Source organism: Diospyros lotus, chromosome 4, assembly GCF_014633365.1.
Source record: "Diospyros lotus cultivar Yz01 chromosome 4, ASM1463336v1, whole genome shotgun sequence".
Lineage (NCBI taxonomy): Eukaryota > Viridiplantae > Streptophyta > Magnoliopsida > Ericales > Ebenaceae > Diospyros > Diospyros lotus.
This window is the reverse complement of record NC_068341.1, coordinates 10,351,548-10,366,323: the sequence shown is the minus strand read 5'-3', so window position 1 is coordinate 10,366,323 and position 14,776 is coordinate 10,351,548. Positions and strand designations below refer to the sequence as shown.

The 14,776-nt window shown below is 37.4% G+C and overlaps 2 protein-coding genes across 2 annotated transcripts; one reads left to right on the top strand and one right to left on the bottom strand.

The window, feature by feature from the left end:
- Positions 1-4,188: 4,188 nt before the first annotated feature.
- Positions 4,189-10,172, top strand: LOC127800657 (lysine histidine transporter-like 8). The gene is made up of 5 exons (XM_052335398.1): positions 4,189-4,674; positions 7,443-7,576; positions 7,973-8,400; positions 8,572-8,703; positions 9,526-10,172. The coding sequence occupies exons 1-5, from the start codon at positions 4,307-4,309 to the stop codon at positions 10,009-10,011; spliced, it is 1,548 nt and encodes a 515-aa protein (XP_052191358.1). The 5' UTR covers positions 4,189-4,306; the 3' UTR covers positions 10,012-10,172.
- Positions 10,173-10,215: 43 nt separating this feature from the next.
- LOC127800656 (pollen-specific leucine-rich repeat extensin-like protein 3) lies at positions 10,216-12,491 on the bottom strand. Its single transcript, XM_052335396.1, has one exon. The coding sequence runs from the start codon at positions 12,364-12,366 to the stop codon at positions 10,513-10,515; it is 1,854 nt and encodes a 617-aa protein (XP_052191356.1). The 5' UTR covers positions 12,367-12,491; the 3' UTR covers positions 10,216-10,512.
- Between the last annotated feature and the right edge of the window lie 2,285 nt (positions 12,492-14,776).

Sequence of the window (14,776 nt, the reverse complement as noted above, 5' to 3'; positions counted from 1 at the left end):
TATCTCTTGTTTTTGCATCTGGGATTAAAACCCAAATTCAAATGCAAACCAATTCTTCATATTTGGGTCTCTTTCAAATTGAAGAAACCTAAATTTGACAACTTGGGAATTAAAGAAACTTATATTTGAAGTACTAGATTTGGATTCAAGTTAAACTTTTTTATTCAAATCTAAGTTTCATTCAAATCGAAAAAACCCAAATTCAAAGAATTCGATTTTACAAATTCTAATAAAACCCTAGATTTGATATGGGTTTATATATTTTCTTATATGGTGGTGATGGCTGATAGTGATCATCGACCACCATCACTATTTTTTCGTTTTTTTTTTTATTATAGAGGTATTTTGAGATTTTTAATAAAATTAATTATTGTTACCTGACAGTAAAGATATGCGATGCATGGTAACTAATCTCAAGAAAAGTTTTAGTGTTATTTTTAAAAACATAGGGACAATTGCTGTAATTTAAACAAAGCTCAACGGTGACATGTTAAATTTAGGATATATTATATAAATATCTGCGAATATGTATATTTTAAAACTTAAGTTTCATTTGTTTCAGTCTAAAATATTTTACAATTATAAATAATTTACATACAGAAGTATTTTACACAAATTATTTAATTTTTAATAGTTAGTTTTCATGTAAAAAGATATTCAAAAATACTTTTCTATTACTTGTCATAAAGAGAATATTTTAAAAAAATAGCTATATGTATACATATATGTGTGCATGCACATTTACAGGACTAAGGTGTACTAAATCGATATTATTTTCAAACGATGAACATTTATTTTATTTTATTTAAACTCAAAAACATTTTATTGGTTAGTGATAAATATATCATATTTTGAAATATTTAATCAATTAATAAAATTATTTTAAGACTGAAAATAAATTACAGTAAATACACACTATTTAAAAATAAAATATATTTACAACACTTTAATCATTCTTAACATTCCTTTATGTGTGTGTATATAAAAGTCTTTCTAATAGAAGAAAAGATAATTTGATGGAATAAATTAAAGTGATTTAGGAAAATTTAATTGGTAAGTTTTTCTTTTTGAAGTAAACTATTTTTTATTATAAAAATAATTTTTATAACTTTATCATTTAAACACCAAAAAGGTAAAGGCCCGTTTGTTGCAGCTTAATTAAAGAAATTATAGATTATAACTTCTTAGATTATATCTTCTAAAAGTTAGAATAAGTTTGTGAACCTGTTTGCTGCAGCTTCTTAGAAGTTGTAGTTAAGTAGTTGTGGTGCTTGATACCATAAGCTGTAAAATAACTTATTTTTGTATAATTATCTATAATACCCTTAGTAGTTATAGAATGATAATTTAAAAATTAATTAATATATATGTATAAGTTTCAAGTGTTATAAAATAATTAATTAAAGTATACAGAGAGAAGAAGATGACGAGAGAGAGGAAGAGATCTAAAAATGAAGATGGTGGTGGAGAAGAAAAACCCATGATTGCGTAGACAAGATGGTAATTCTTTATTAAAAATAAGGGCAAAATTGTCATAAAAATATAATCATTTAAGCAGAAGTTGTAAAAGCTGGGGTACCTCAGCTTTGAAAAAGCCAGCTTCTACCCCTTTTAAAAACTGGTAGAAGTTATAAGTTAGAATTTTATAAGCTAAAACAAATATTACATCCCAACTATTTTGAAGCTAGAAGCTAAAAACTAAAAGGTACAGCTTTTAAACCGTAACAAATAGGCCCAAAATATCCTTAAAACATAGGACCCTTAGTATTATCACGTGGGCCAAAGAAACTTAGATCGCTTGGTAATGGTAAAAAATTTGATCAAATATACAACCAGCCCATAAGGTTTATTTCCCTCTTTTTTTTCTCCATTTACTATAAATCTTGCTTAGAGAATTTATTGATTTCATAAATTTAGTGATGTCATGACATGGTAATTTATAATTAATTTAAATAAATGTTAATTTTTAAATACTAAATATTAAAATTTATTAAAAATACTATAAATTTATTAAACCCTAATAAAATTTGAAAACTAAGTGGATTCGTGATGCTATATTATTAATTTATGATATTTATTATTATTATATGATATTATCAGTCAGTACTATAACACTGTCTATAATGGATAAAGAGTAATTGAATTGAAAAATAAATAAAAAATCATAACAATATCAAGGAATGAAATTAAGATAGAGATGTTAACCTTGTTGGGTAAGCCCTGCTAATTCTAATGGGCTTTATTAGTAGTAAAATACAGATGTTAACTAAATGTTTACAACTAAAGACTTGTTACATACTTAGCTAGATGGAGTGCAAATTTAGGGGTTGCGTCCATGACAAAAGACGGCGTAAGCGGTGCGGTTACGGAGACGAAAATAATCATGGAGAGAAAGATTGTGTGTTTGTGTATGAGAAAAAAGCTGGGGAAGTAGAGTAGCAAATTTGGGGGTTGCATCCATGGCAAAAGATGGTCGAAACGGTTGTGGCGACAACTATAACGATAGTGAAAACAATCATACCAACGAACAATGGTGGAGGAAAAAAGATAGGGAGAGAAAAAAAAAAAAGGAGAAATGTGAAAGTATGAGAAAGAAGCAAGTAGAGTAACAAATTTGGGGTAGATTTGCAAGTAGCATTCTCTGAAAAGTAAAGAACAAATTTATAATTTATACTAAAAATTATGTACAAGTTGTCCACCATTTTATTGTTGATAGTGAAGCCTCAACTCAATTAGGGCTGCGGGATGGAAGGTTAATGGGCTCGACCCATTTAGCAACCTTCCGCGGTCTGTTAGCTCCATGGCCCATCCGATGCTCTCATATATAAAAGGTTTGGTCTTCGTTTGTTTCAATCGCATCTGATTCTTAGCTCTAAATCTGTCGATTTTCTTTCCCAGAACCTATCCTCTCGTTTGGCTATTTAAACCCTAGCTGTGATCCATAGCGGATGATTGGTGCTCACTGATTTCTTCAGTCTACTGTTATCATCTTCCTCTTCAGTGCTGTTTGAGTCTTACAGATCTTGTGTGTTGGCTCGTTTATGGCTGTAAGCTATTACTGTTACCATTTTACATACTTGTCTTGTTGTATTTTGTATTGAGTGTTGACGAGTTGAGGGTGTATATCTATCATCATTATTATAGTGTAGTGAGTTCCTTTAAATCGGAACTCAACGTGGACATAGCCCTATTTTAAGATGAATCATGGTAAAAATTTTGTGCCTCTTTTACTATTTTTATATTTATGTTGCATCGATCTATTTTGTGTTATCGATCATTATTATTATCTTCTTGTGTTAAAAAGGTGATTGGGACATTTGTCTATGTGTGTATGTATATCTCAGCCCAACATTTATTGTGTTTAGTAACCCCAGCGGCAAATGGAAAGGCCCAGTGTACTCATATCCTGGAGCTGGGGTAGCATACCACCAAAATTGCCTTGTAATTATTAATACAAACTAATCCACCATCCCGGCATCGGATCGTTACGTTGCGGGTCCAATCACCATCAGCAGTAAGTAATTTCGTGAGCAAATTAACACGTTAACGGCACTAACCCATCAATCACACTCACAATCGCCGCTGTGTTGTGCTGTGCGGTCTCGTGATTCGTTCCCGCCATCATCTGCAATTATCGCTGATTTCCAAACTCTCACGCCCCCACTCGGACCAAATTCACTGTTACTGATAAATAAATATATGCAGCGTGCTTGGCTTCGCTTTTTCCCTTTTGTTTTTCAACAGCTTCCGCAAGCCCAAGAACATCTCCACATGATCATGCTAATGCTAATGCTATTGCCTATTAAGAATTAATAGATGATATATTAATAATATTTTTCTTATTTTTTTTATCGCTCTTGCATGGATTTTACTTTTGTTGTTAAGAATTTTGGTAACATTCTATGTGAGAATTCGACGTAGGATTTCTATTTTCATTTAATTATCCAAGGTTAATTATATATATGTGTGTATATATATTTTCAGAAACGATATATAGTTGGTAACTGCTATTATCTAATCAGGCTTTGTTGGTATTGTAATTAGAGTTAATTAAGAAGGGTATTACTATTATTGTAAACTAATAGCACAGAAGAACATTATAAAAATCTTAGTCATAACAACATTTTCGACAATATAATAATTTAAATATGAAGTGTAGATAAATAAATGCAATTTTTGCTATAAAGCGGGCGGAAACGCAGGCAAGGAAGAGACTGAAAGGAGAGTAGAGTCTCAATAATTTCTCCTCGTACGCAGTCACAGTCAGTGTCCGAGTGACTGAGTGAGAGATCGAGAAGTACTGAGAATGGAGGAGCGGCCGGAGACGGAGCTGATATCGATACCGGCGACGCCGAGGGCTTCGACGCCGGAGATACTAACGCCGTCGGGCCAGAGGTCGCCGCGCCCGGTGTCGAAGCCCTCCTGGACGCCGACGTCGCTGATATCGCCGCGCTTCCTCAGCCCCATCGGCACGCCGATGAAGCGGGTGCTCATCAACATGAAGGGCTACCTGGAAGAAGTCGGCCACCTCACCAAGCTCAACCCTCAGGACTCCTGGCTTCCCATCACCGAATCTCGCAATGGCAACGCTTATTACGCCGCCTTCCACAACCTCAACGCCGGCATTGGCTTCCAGGCCCTTATCTTGCCCGTCGCCTTCACTTTCCTCGGCTGGTAAGTACTTGTTCTTTTGCGCCTTTTCGCTTTATTTTATGTGCATCTTGTTCTCGATCGGAAAGTTTTCTTGTAATTTCAAGGTTATATTCATTCGCGAAACTGAAGTGAAGTATTTTGGCATCAATAATGGTTGTGATTTTGGTTGTTTGGCGAGTGTACATATGTTTATTTTGTGGGATTCAGTTTAAATCAGTGACCATTTCCTCGCCGGAGACACCCTATTCCGGCCGGTTATGTCTGAGCAATTTTCTACTTCATTTTCCTGGTAGTTTTCAATTGTACATACGTTTATTTTTATTTTTCAGTCTTTCATTTCATTCTGCTGAGTACTGATGGCAGCTTTATCCTGGAAAACCTTACACTTGGTTAACTGTTTCAATTTCAAAATTGAAATCTTTTTTCCATTCTGGCCCCTATCTCTCTCTCTGGATATATATAAAATTGTTTCTTTTTTTTGGGTAATTGATTAAAGTGGATTGTTGTGGGTCTGCCCGCCGATTCTTCCTTTTTCTTTTTTGGAATTTCATAATGTATTTGATTTGAATGGAAGAAAGAAGCCATCCTTAGGAAAGTCGTTACCTTTTTGCTTTTTGTCGCAGTTTATTTGTGATATATTATTTATCAGTTAATCTGAGGAACCGAGACAGTTGGACAACTTTGACTCGCAGTCTTCTTGCCCTTCCATTTTACAGTACGGATTTCACCTGTACAAACAGAAGAAAATAGTTTACAAGAGTAATAATCTGTGCTGTTTTTAAAAGTAATTCCCCTATTCTGCCAAAAAAAGTCCCGTTATTTTTGTAGGTTGAATTACCTAAACACCAACTTAACCAACAAACTGAGTTCAGTGTTCAACGTTGAGTTTTCCATGAGTTATTATCATAATCTTCTGCAGATAAATATGATATTTCATATCGCTTCTTTTTTTCTTTCCTTTTTTGAATTATTTACTTAATCCTAGGCAGAAAGATATGATTGGTTTCTTTGAATTATTTTGCTAATTAATCTTATTCAGAAATGTATGATTGGTTTATATATTAAGAATGAATACACACACACACACTTCAGTACACAAAGTGTATTACAGGTTGGCCAAAAGTGGGGCTGGGCTTAGGCATATTTCATGCTGTCCCTGTGATATGAAGGCAAAAGAAGCATCAATTTGCTACTCTTTTTGACAACCTAACAACTCTTGACACATCTGCTTTGTACAGAAGTGACATGGGACCTCCATACATGGGGTCAGATTTCGGGGGAATTCTTTGCCCATCCATAATTCATTTGATTCATGTACATTAGGTGACCTTAATAGTCACTGGATCTAGTTTACCAAAAAAAAGTGTTCTAATTAGTTTATAAGGCTTCTTTCTCTGCGAGGGCAATCATGCAAAGATTGACTCGAATAGTATAAATAAAAATAACTGAACTCATCCATAAGAACTAGTTAAACACAGGCGATAACTTATACATCCAAATTTTCATGCTCAGGTTCAGCCTCGCCTCGTAAATAGCCTGTCAGATCTAGAGTTTGAGTTAGTTTTTACAGACATATATAATAGATTTTCTTATGTTCACGGACCTAGCACTATCATTACCAATTAATACTGGTTGCTTCATTTCCATAGTAAACTTTTAAAGGAAATTGTTTTCTTCATCCATTTAAAATGGGCCTTTATGCTAAATTATGCCAGCTTAACAAAGTTTGATCTGCTTAATATCTGCTTTCTTACTTCTGAACTGTTGCCTCTCGTGATGCGCTGAATGTTGGCCCCTCCAAAGCTTGAATTCCTCTAATGTAGGCATGCTTCTTTTCGAAGGAGTGATTAAAATTCTGTCATATATAATGGAATTTTGGTAAATGCATTATGCTGATCATTACCTTTAGCATGGGGGTGTTCTTTATTTGATTGTAGTGGGCCCTTCTCTGTGCATTGGGTTGTCAGGCTAGTTTTTCTTTTCTTTTCCTCTTTTCTTTTTGGCCACAAAGAAAGGAGCTTAAGAATAGGATAGCAAAAGGAATAGTACCTTGTGGTAAAACTAGCTTGAATTCTTTACTTCATCTTAGTGTATGAGTATTTTCGTTAGATTTGATTTGAATGGAAAAGGAGACATCCTGGTGGAAAGTCTTCATCCCCATGATCGTTTCTTTTTCCATGACTGCAATTATTTAATGGATATTTCATCCATTTTGGGCCCACTCCTGAAGTTTTCTCACCAGAAAAAAAGAAGAAGTGTGTTTTCTTCTTTAGAAGATTAGGACCGGGGCCTACAAGTGCTTCATAGTTTTGACGTTTTCCAATTTAAATGTTCTATAAAATCCATTTTCCATCATTTCAAGTACTAGTTCAAGAACACTTTACTACAAAAGGTCATGCATGCTGCCTTGAGCACACAATTTCTGCTTTACCGGGTGGGTCTTTTTCATCAGAAGCAGAAACCTAGTCTTCTCTGTAAATTTTTAATTGATTTATTTCTGTACCCTTTGGATTTCTCTTGTTTTGTTCAAGAGAACAATATTACCAGCCTAGAAAAGTTCGAAAAAGAGAGAAGAATATACAGAAACAAACTGTCCACTTAAGTTCAGAATTTTTATTAGCAAAAACATGACTTTCTATGGTGACCAGCCAAGAAAAAAAAAAAAAAAAAGAAGGGAAAAGAACAACTTAAATGACTTATTCTTGCCTTTTTTTCAGCTACTCTTATATCTATTCCTTAAATTCCAAACATAGAATAATTTATCTTTGTCTTCTGCTCATGTGCTACAGGAGTTGGGGAATACTTTCTTTGACCATAGCTTACTTCTGGCAACTTTATACCCTGTGGATTCTAGTTCAGCTACATGAAGCAGTTCCTGGGAAGAGATACAACAGATACGTGGAGCTTGCACAGGCTGCATTTGGTGAATTAAATTCTCTGTCTACCCCGTTATTGCAAAGAATTTATCATTTGCTTACTGATATAGTGCGACTTTTCACATCTTTGTGTACTAGAAAACCCACGATTCAGTTTGATGACCATATTCTATCACTTTTACTTGATTCTTCTGTTTTCTGTGGGTAGTAGTTACACAATTGTATCATTGCTTTACACTCATACGTACTTCCTCATAAACTCAGTTTTCTCCTGCATCTGAGGAAATTCTACTAGCAGTTGTCTCTCATGTTGTTGCTGCAGCTTGGTCCCGTGATAATTCAATTCTCTGTTTATTTTGCTATCTGGTTAACCTAGTTAATAAAGTAGTGGAATAATATTCAAAGATTGTTTACATGCCACTTGCATTCTTTTGCTTTTTCAGGGGAAAGATTAGGTGTCTGGCTTGCTCTTTTCCCCACAGTTTACTTGTCTGCGGGCACTGCAACAGCTTTGATCCTTGTTGGAGGGGAGACTATGAAACTGTTCTTCCAGATAGTTTGTGGGCCTTTATGTTCATCAAATCCTCTAACAACAGTCGAGTGGTATTTGGTGTTTACTTCCCTGTGTATAGTATTGTCCCAGCTCCCGAACCTCAACTCCATTGCAGGGCTCTCTCTCATAGGGGCAATTACAGCCATTACTTACTCCACCATGGTGTGGGTACTTTCAGTTAGTCAGCAAAGGCCGTCTTCAATCTCTTATCAACCTCTTTCATTGCCTTCCTTTTCAGCCTCTGTCTTCTCAGCCCTGAATGCACTTGGAATTGTTGCCTTTGCATTCAGGGGACACAATCTAGCGCTGGAGATCCAGGTAGGGTTTAACTTGGTTAATTTAATCTGTTTCTTCTCATTAGTGATTCCCAAAGTTCTTTCTTTTTTAATTGAACATGAATATCTGCCCCCACCTAGTGGGCTTAAGGCTTCTGATTGTTGTTGAAAATGATTCTATGTCATTCAAACAGTTTTATGTTCTATTCTTCAGGCAACAATGCCGTCAACCTTCAAACACCCAGCTCATGTGCCCATGTGGAGAGGAGCCAAAGTTGCCTATTTCTTTATCGCCATGTGCTTGTTCCCGGTTGCAATAGGAGGTTTTTGGGCCTATGGAAACCTTGTGAGTTTCTACGTGTGATTCTCTCCTCACATAAGTTGGTATCCTTGCTATGAATTACCTGGGAATTAAGAAGTGCAGATACTTACTACAATATTTCATGTCCTTGTGGTGCTAGAGTGTGTGGATAAGATAAGATGCTCACTGGATACATGCCAAATGTGCCCATTTTTATTAATACATTGCTTAGATACAGACTAAAAGTTTGAAAAAATAACTTGATATCTAACAATAAGATAAAGACAGTATAAATTTATACCTCTAGATCAATTCCCCTTAAACTTCTTAATATAAGAATTTTGGAACAGAAAGCATCAAACCTGTTTACGAATAAATTTATCTGAAAAGATATTTGGACCTTGTTCCATTCTTCTTTTCTAATGTGAACAATATGATTGTACAGTTTTTGTACATATATATATGTGTGTGTGTGTGTGTGTGCAATCTTATTTATTGTATGTTGTTAAATCTTTTTATTGCAACGTAATGTAATTAGTTTTTGAATAATACGTCATAGAATATTTTTTTTCCGTTTTAATTAATATTTCCTGACATTTTTATTGTCTTTAATTTGAATATTAAAATAAAAGTATATAGGTCATGTCCTTCATTTTCTAAATTTTGTTTGTGTTCACCCATCTGTTTCATGTCGTATCATGTGCTATAGTAGAACTAGTAAGGGAGATTGATTCCTCCCTGGTAAGCAAAAACTAAGACTTGCCATTGCTGAAACATCAAAATTGCAGCAGTGGAGAAGTACAGGTACAAAATGCTGAAACTTGAGAAGGAATTGAATTAGCCTCCATTTTCTTTTTCTTGTTGCAGATGCCTTCAGGAGGGATGCTGAGTGCGCTGTTTGCATTCCACAGCACTGACATTCCCAGAGGGCTTCTTGCCATGACATTCCTTCTAGTTGTATTCAACTGCCTGAGCAGTTTCCAGATATACTCGATGCCTGTTTTCGACAGTTTCGAAGCTGGTTACACCAGCCGTACCAACCGCCCTTGCTCCATCTGGGTCCGGTGTGGCTTCCGAGTCTTCTACGGATTCATCTCCTTCTTCATAGGGGTGGCTCTTCCTTTCCTTTCCAGCCTTGCCGGTCTGTTAGGAGGGCTCACCCTTCCAGTCACATTCGCTTATCCTTGCTTCATGTGGGTTCTGATAAAAAAACCTACAAAGTTCAGCTTCAATTGGTACTTCAACTGGATCCTTGGTTGGCTCGGCATTGCTTTCAGCCTGGTCATCTCCATCGGAGGTATTTGGAGTATGGTGAACAGTGGCCTTAAGCTCAAGTTCTTCAAACCCAACTGAGATCAATGGTTTAGTGCTTTAGTTTGGGTCTTCTGGATGCTGAAATATCTGATCTTATGGTTTCTTAAAATGTTTCTGTCTTCCACATGTATGTGTTTATTCTCTCTGCTTGTTTCTCGGTATAATTAATGAGATGTTAATTTTGTTACAGATGATTTTAATTTCAACATCTTAAAGGATTAGTTTTTTTGTCATTACTTGCTACGATAATTAATTTGAGGGACTGTTAAAATGCTATAATCATAATGAGATATGAAGTCAACACAGTGAAATAATTAAACTCACGTATATTATAGGATTTACGCAAATATACGTGTAGTCCCTCATCCTTTTTAATGCTCGTTGCTGAGCCAATTGATAGCTCACATCTGTGGCTGCCACAAGGCAAATTACATGTTAATGTGGAGGATCACAAACTATGAGCTGAAAAAGCTCGAGCTATATAATCGTGCAAGATTGCAGAACTCAGAGAGCCGAGCGGCCTTGTTGAAGATGCAACATTTAGTAGCCTTGGAAGATTGGTGGAGGGGGTGATGAATACTCAGCGCCTAGGTTCGGTGGCAGAACAACGTCCTCGAATGCTGGTGGTGGGGGAGAGAAGATGGGCGGTGGTGGGGAGAGAACTGGAGGTGGTGGAGAGAAAACTGGTGGTGGAGGCGGTGGGGAGCGAACCGGTGGAGGTGGAGAGAAAACCGGTGGTGGGGGAGAGAAGATGGGCGGTGGTGGGGAGTGAACTGGAGGTGGTGGAGAGAAAATTGGTGGTGGAGGCGGTGGGGAGCGAACCGGTGGAGGTGGAGAGAAAACCGGTGGTGGGGGAGAGAAGATGGGCGGTGGTGGGGAGCGAACCGGTGGAGGTGGAGAGAAAACCGGTGGTGGAGGTGAGTGGATTGGTGGGGGTGGAGAGTGGACCAGTGGGGGTGGAGAGAAAACTGGTGGCGGAGGTGAGTGAACAGGTGGGGGAGGAGAGTGGACCGGTGGTGGGGGCGGAGAGTGAACTGGCGGCGGAGGTGAGTGAACCGGTGGGGGTGGAGAGAAAACTGGTGGCGGAGGTGAGTGAACGGGTGGGGGAGGAGAGTGGACCGGTGGTGGGGGCGGTGGGGGTTGGCGAGGAGGCTGTGGCCTTGGCTTGGGGGGCAGTGGCTTAGGCTTCGGAGGCTCTGGTTTTGGCGGAGCTGCCCCACACTTAGACTTGCCGCAATCAACTGGCTTGAGCACCACCGACTTACAATCGTTTTGCAACTTCTGTTTGGGCCGGTCAGGCAAGCAATTGCCGCCGTCATCCACCACAATATCCTTCCTCAACGCAGGGTTGCAACCTTGAGCCTCGCCATTGAAATAGTTATTTGAGAACGTGAAGTTCTTCAAGCTCGGCAGCCGACAGAGACTTTCCGGCACCACACCCGTCAGCTTATTGTACCCCAAGTCCAAGCTTTCAACGTGTTTCAGCCCATTGACTGTCTTCGGCAAGATCCCCTCGAAAGAATTCGACGCTAGATCAACCACCGTTGCGTTTGCAAGTAGCCCAATCTCGGCCGGCAAGCAACCTCCAAGCGTGTTGTTGAAGAAGATGATCTCGTTCAATGTGTTAGCCATCTTCCCAATGCTGCTGGGAATGCAGCCGCTGAATTGGTTGTTAGCGAAAACCACCACCGAGACAGGTGAGTTGCCGAGGTTGTCCGGGATGGTTGAGGTGAATCTATTGTCGTTCAAGAACAATGCATCGAGATCCTTCTCGAACAGTTCCCTGGGCAACTCTCCCTCAAAGTTGTTGAACCTGAGATCAAGGTACTTGAGCGCAGGCATCTCCAAAACAATGCTCGGAAAAGGGCCAACCAGCCGATTGTTGCTGACGTCAAATTCATGCAAGAGCGTCAAGCTGGAAAGGCTCTTGGGAATAATCCCACAAAACCTATTGGAATTGACATGGAAGAAGGCCAGATCCGTCAACAGCCCGAGTTCAGCCGGGAAAAACCCGGCGATATCGGCATGGTTAAGATCAAGGCCGGCCACCACGGTGAGTTTGGGGTCATCCAAAGCCTCTGCGCAATACACTCCATTGTAGTTGCAAACATCATCACCCTCCCAGTTGGCCGTGAAATTTGAAGGGTCTGAATATATAGCTTTCTTCCAAGCTTGCAATGCAATGTAGGCTCTTCTCAACCTGGAATTGGGGAAGGTGAACCCGAGATTAATCTGAAACTCAAAGTTTTCAGGCAAGATGCCATTCTCCGGGAGGCCTAGGAGCTGTCGACGAGCGATGAAAGCGGCTTGGGCATCGGATAAGGCTGAGGAGAATGGAGAGATGAGCAAGAGAGGGAGGAAGAAGAGGATGAGAAGGCAGCCTGAGCTCTGCATTTTGGGATGAGGTCCCAAAGGGAGGCCACCTTGATTGAGCCCCGAGGCTGCTCTTCCTTTTAAAGGGGGATGGATGGATGGATGTCTTGAAACTTGTGGTTGTTTTCCAGAATAGGAATGGTGGAAGTTGGCCATGGATTTAGGACTAATTAGTGGCTGCTAATTGCCTCTTAGAGCTTTCTTTGGCCATTGCTACATCTGACAAGTTCCTATTTGGAAAACACATGGTGATGACGACCCAATCTTCCTCAGCGTCTAAATTTGCATTTTACACCAATAACAATATATGCACCTTTAGGGGTTTGATGTTATACTCATTTCAAAAATTGTTAATCACACTTCATTATAATATAATTTTATTACATTAAAATGAAACATGGTTAACACTTTTGGAGTAAGAATAATATTTTCCTATGAACAAAAGTTTTGTGTAAAATAGATTAGATCTTAAATTGGCCTTTTGAAATTAAGTTTCAAGATATTAATTTTTCATCACTTGATTTGTCTACAATAAGAATTTATTTATATCTATTTTAAGTTAGTCCTGTCTCATAATAGTTCGACGTGATAAATTCAAAATTAACTCAATTTAATTAAATTAAAATTAGTGTGGATCTGCCTTAACTAAAAAATCTATTTAATAATGATATTAAAATTCTATAACATAAATTCTAAAAAAAAAAAAAAAAAGAAATAAACAACCGCTTGTACAATGTTCATCCCACTACAACACAAACCAACAACATTCCTAGGTTTGATTCCTTAATTCTAGTGTTTTAAATTTTTAATATAATATCTATTCTATTATATTAGATGTGTGCCCATACTAAATATTGTTGTTGGTTGGATACAATAATTGTAATACCTCAGGAGCCTAGAGGAGAATAGTATATGTCGAGGATAGGTAAGGAAGGAAACAACACCAGCTGAATACCTTTTGGGCTGAATGTTGGCAAAGAACTCCCAAGTTAAGCGTGCTTGACCTAGGGTAATCCAGGGATGGGTGATCTCCCTAGGAAGTTCGTGTAGGCCCATCAGGATAAGTTATTCCGGTCCTTCCTATCACTCGAACGAGATGTTACAAATGGTATCAGAGCTGACCCCCGAGCCTCTGAGCGCGGTGGTGGGGCAAACCTCAGCGAGGAAACTGAGTCCCTGAGGGGGGGGTGCGTGTAGGCACTTTAGGCGAATCCCATATCGGCCATGCATCGGGGGGAGATCTGGGACCTGTTGTAAGGTCGCATGACGAAGACGTCATGTGCTCAAGGGGGGGAGAATGTAATACCCCAGGAGCCCAGAGGAGAATAGTATATGTCGAGGATAGGTAAGGAAGGAAACAACACCAGCTGGATACCTTTTGGGCTGAATATTGGCAAAGAACTCCCAAGTTAAGCATACTTGACCTAGGGTAATCTAGGGATGGGTGACCCCCCTAGGAAGTTCGTGTAGGCCCATCAGGATAAGTTGTTCCGGTCCTTCCTATCACTCGAACGAGATGTTACAATAATGAATTTATTTAATTAAAAAAAATTTCGTCAAGCCGCTTGAATCTGCAAAAATAGGAAAACAATCAGAAGGTATGGAGAGGTTCTCTCACAAACACTTCGATACTTAAGTTAAACACTGAATATGATAAAAAAACTATATTGAAATCAGTATCAGAGATCTTGTCTCTTTTTTGAGGATGAAATTTATTAGGGATGATGTTTATTCTATTATTCTAAAATTATTTTAAAATTAGAATTCTTTATAAATAATTGGTTATCTTGTTTGCGCGTTTATGTGGGACTCTCGTGTATGAAAAATTTATATCTTTCAGCCCAAAATATTGTTTTGAGACGTTTACTTATGACACAACACTAGGTATGCTTAGAAAGTTTATGCGGCTATTCTTAGATATAATTTAGTTTTTACATTTTTTATGTAAAATTTAAATAAAATTCAGTTTTAGTGTAGTAAAATTAAGTCTCTTAAAACTTGAAGGTTATGAGCATAAAGATGGTACTTTGGGAGTTTACTTTATTGATAGGGTTTTATAATATTAAAACGTTTTATTTATTTATCTATTATTATGTGTACATACTTGTGAATAAAAAATATATATGTTAATAATTAAAATTTAATTTTTTAGATAAAATTTAAGTTAAGATGAGTTTGAGTGTAGTGGTAAAATTAATTTTATATTAATTATATGTAGGTGATGAGTTTAATTTTATCACTGCATTCAAATTCATCTTAATTTAAAATTTCCTTAAAGTAATAAAAAAACTAAACGTTAGCTATCAAAAGCATTTTTTTACATCCACGAACTCCTTTTTTATTTTTTTGACAAAAAAATATATTTTTTATTTACATGGACATAATATATGTTATATTTTTATTATTATTTTGTTTATACAAGTTTGATTAC

Excerpts from the sequence above, each read along its gene's own strand:
- LOC127800657 (XM_052335398.1), top strand. The coding sequence starts at position 4,307 with ATGGAGGAGCGGCCGGAGACGGAGCTGATATCGATACCGGCGACGCCG. Across the intron at positions 4,675-7,442 it reads GCCTTCACTTTCCTCGGCTG|GAGTTGGGGAATACTTTCTT; the intron begins GTAAGTACTTGT and ends CATGTGCTACAG. Across the intron at positions 7,577-7,972 it reads GCTTGCACAGGCTGCATTTG|GGGAAAGATTAGGTGTCTGG; the intron begins GTGAATTAAATT and ends TTGCTTTTTCAG.
- LOC127800656 (XM_052335396.1), bottom strand. The coding sequence starts at position 12,366 with ATGCAGAGCTCAGGCTGCCTTCTCATCCTCTTCTTCCTCCCTCTCTTG.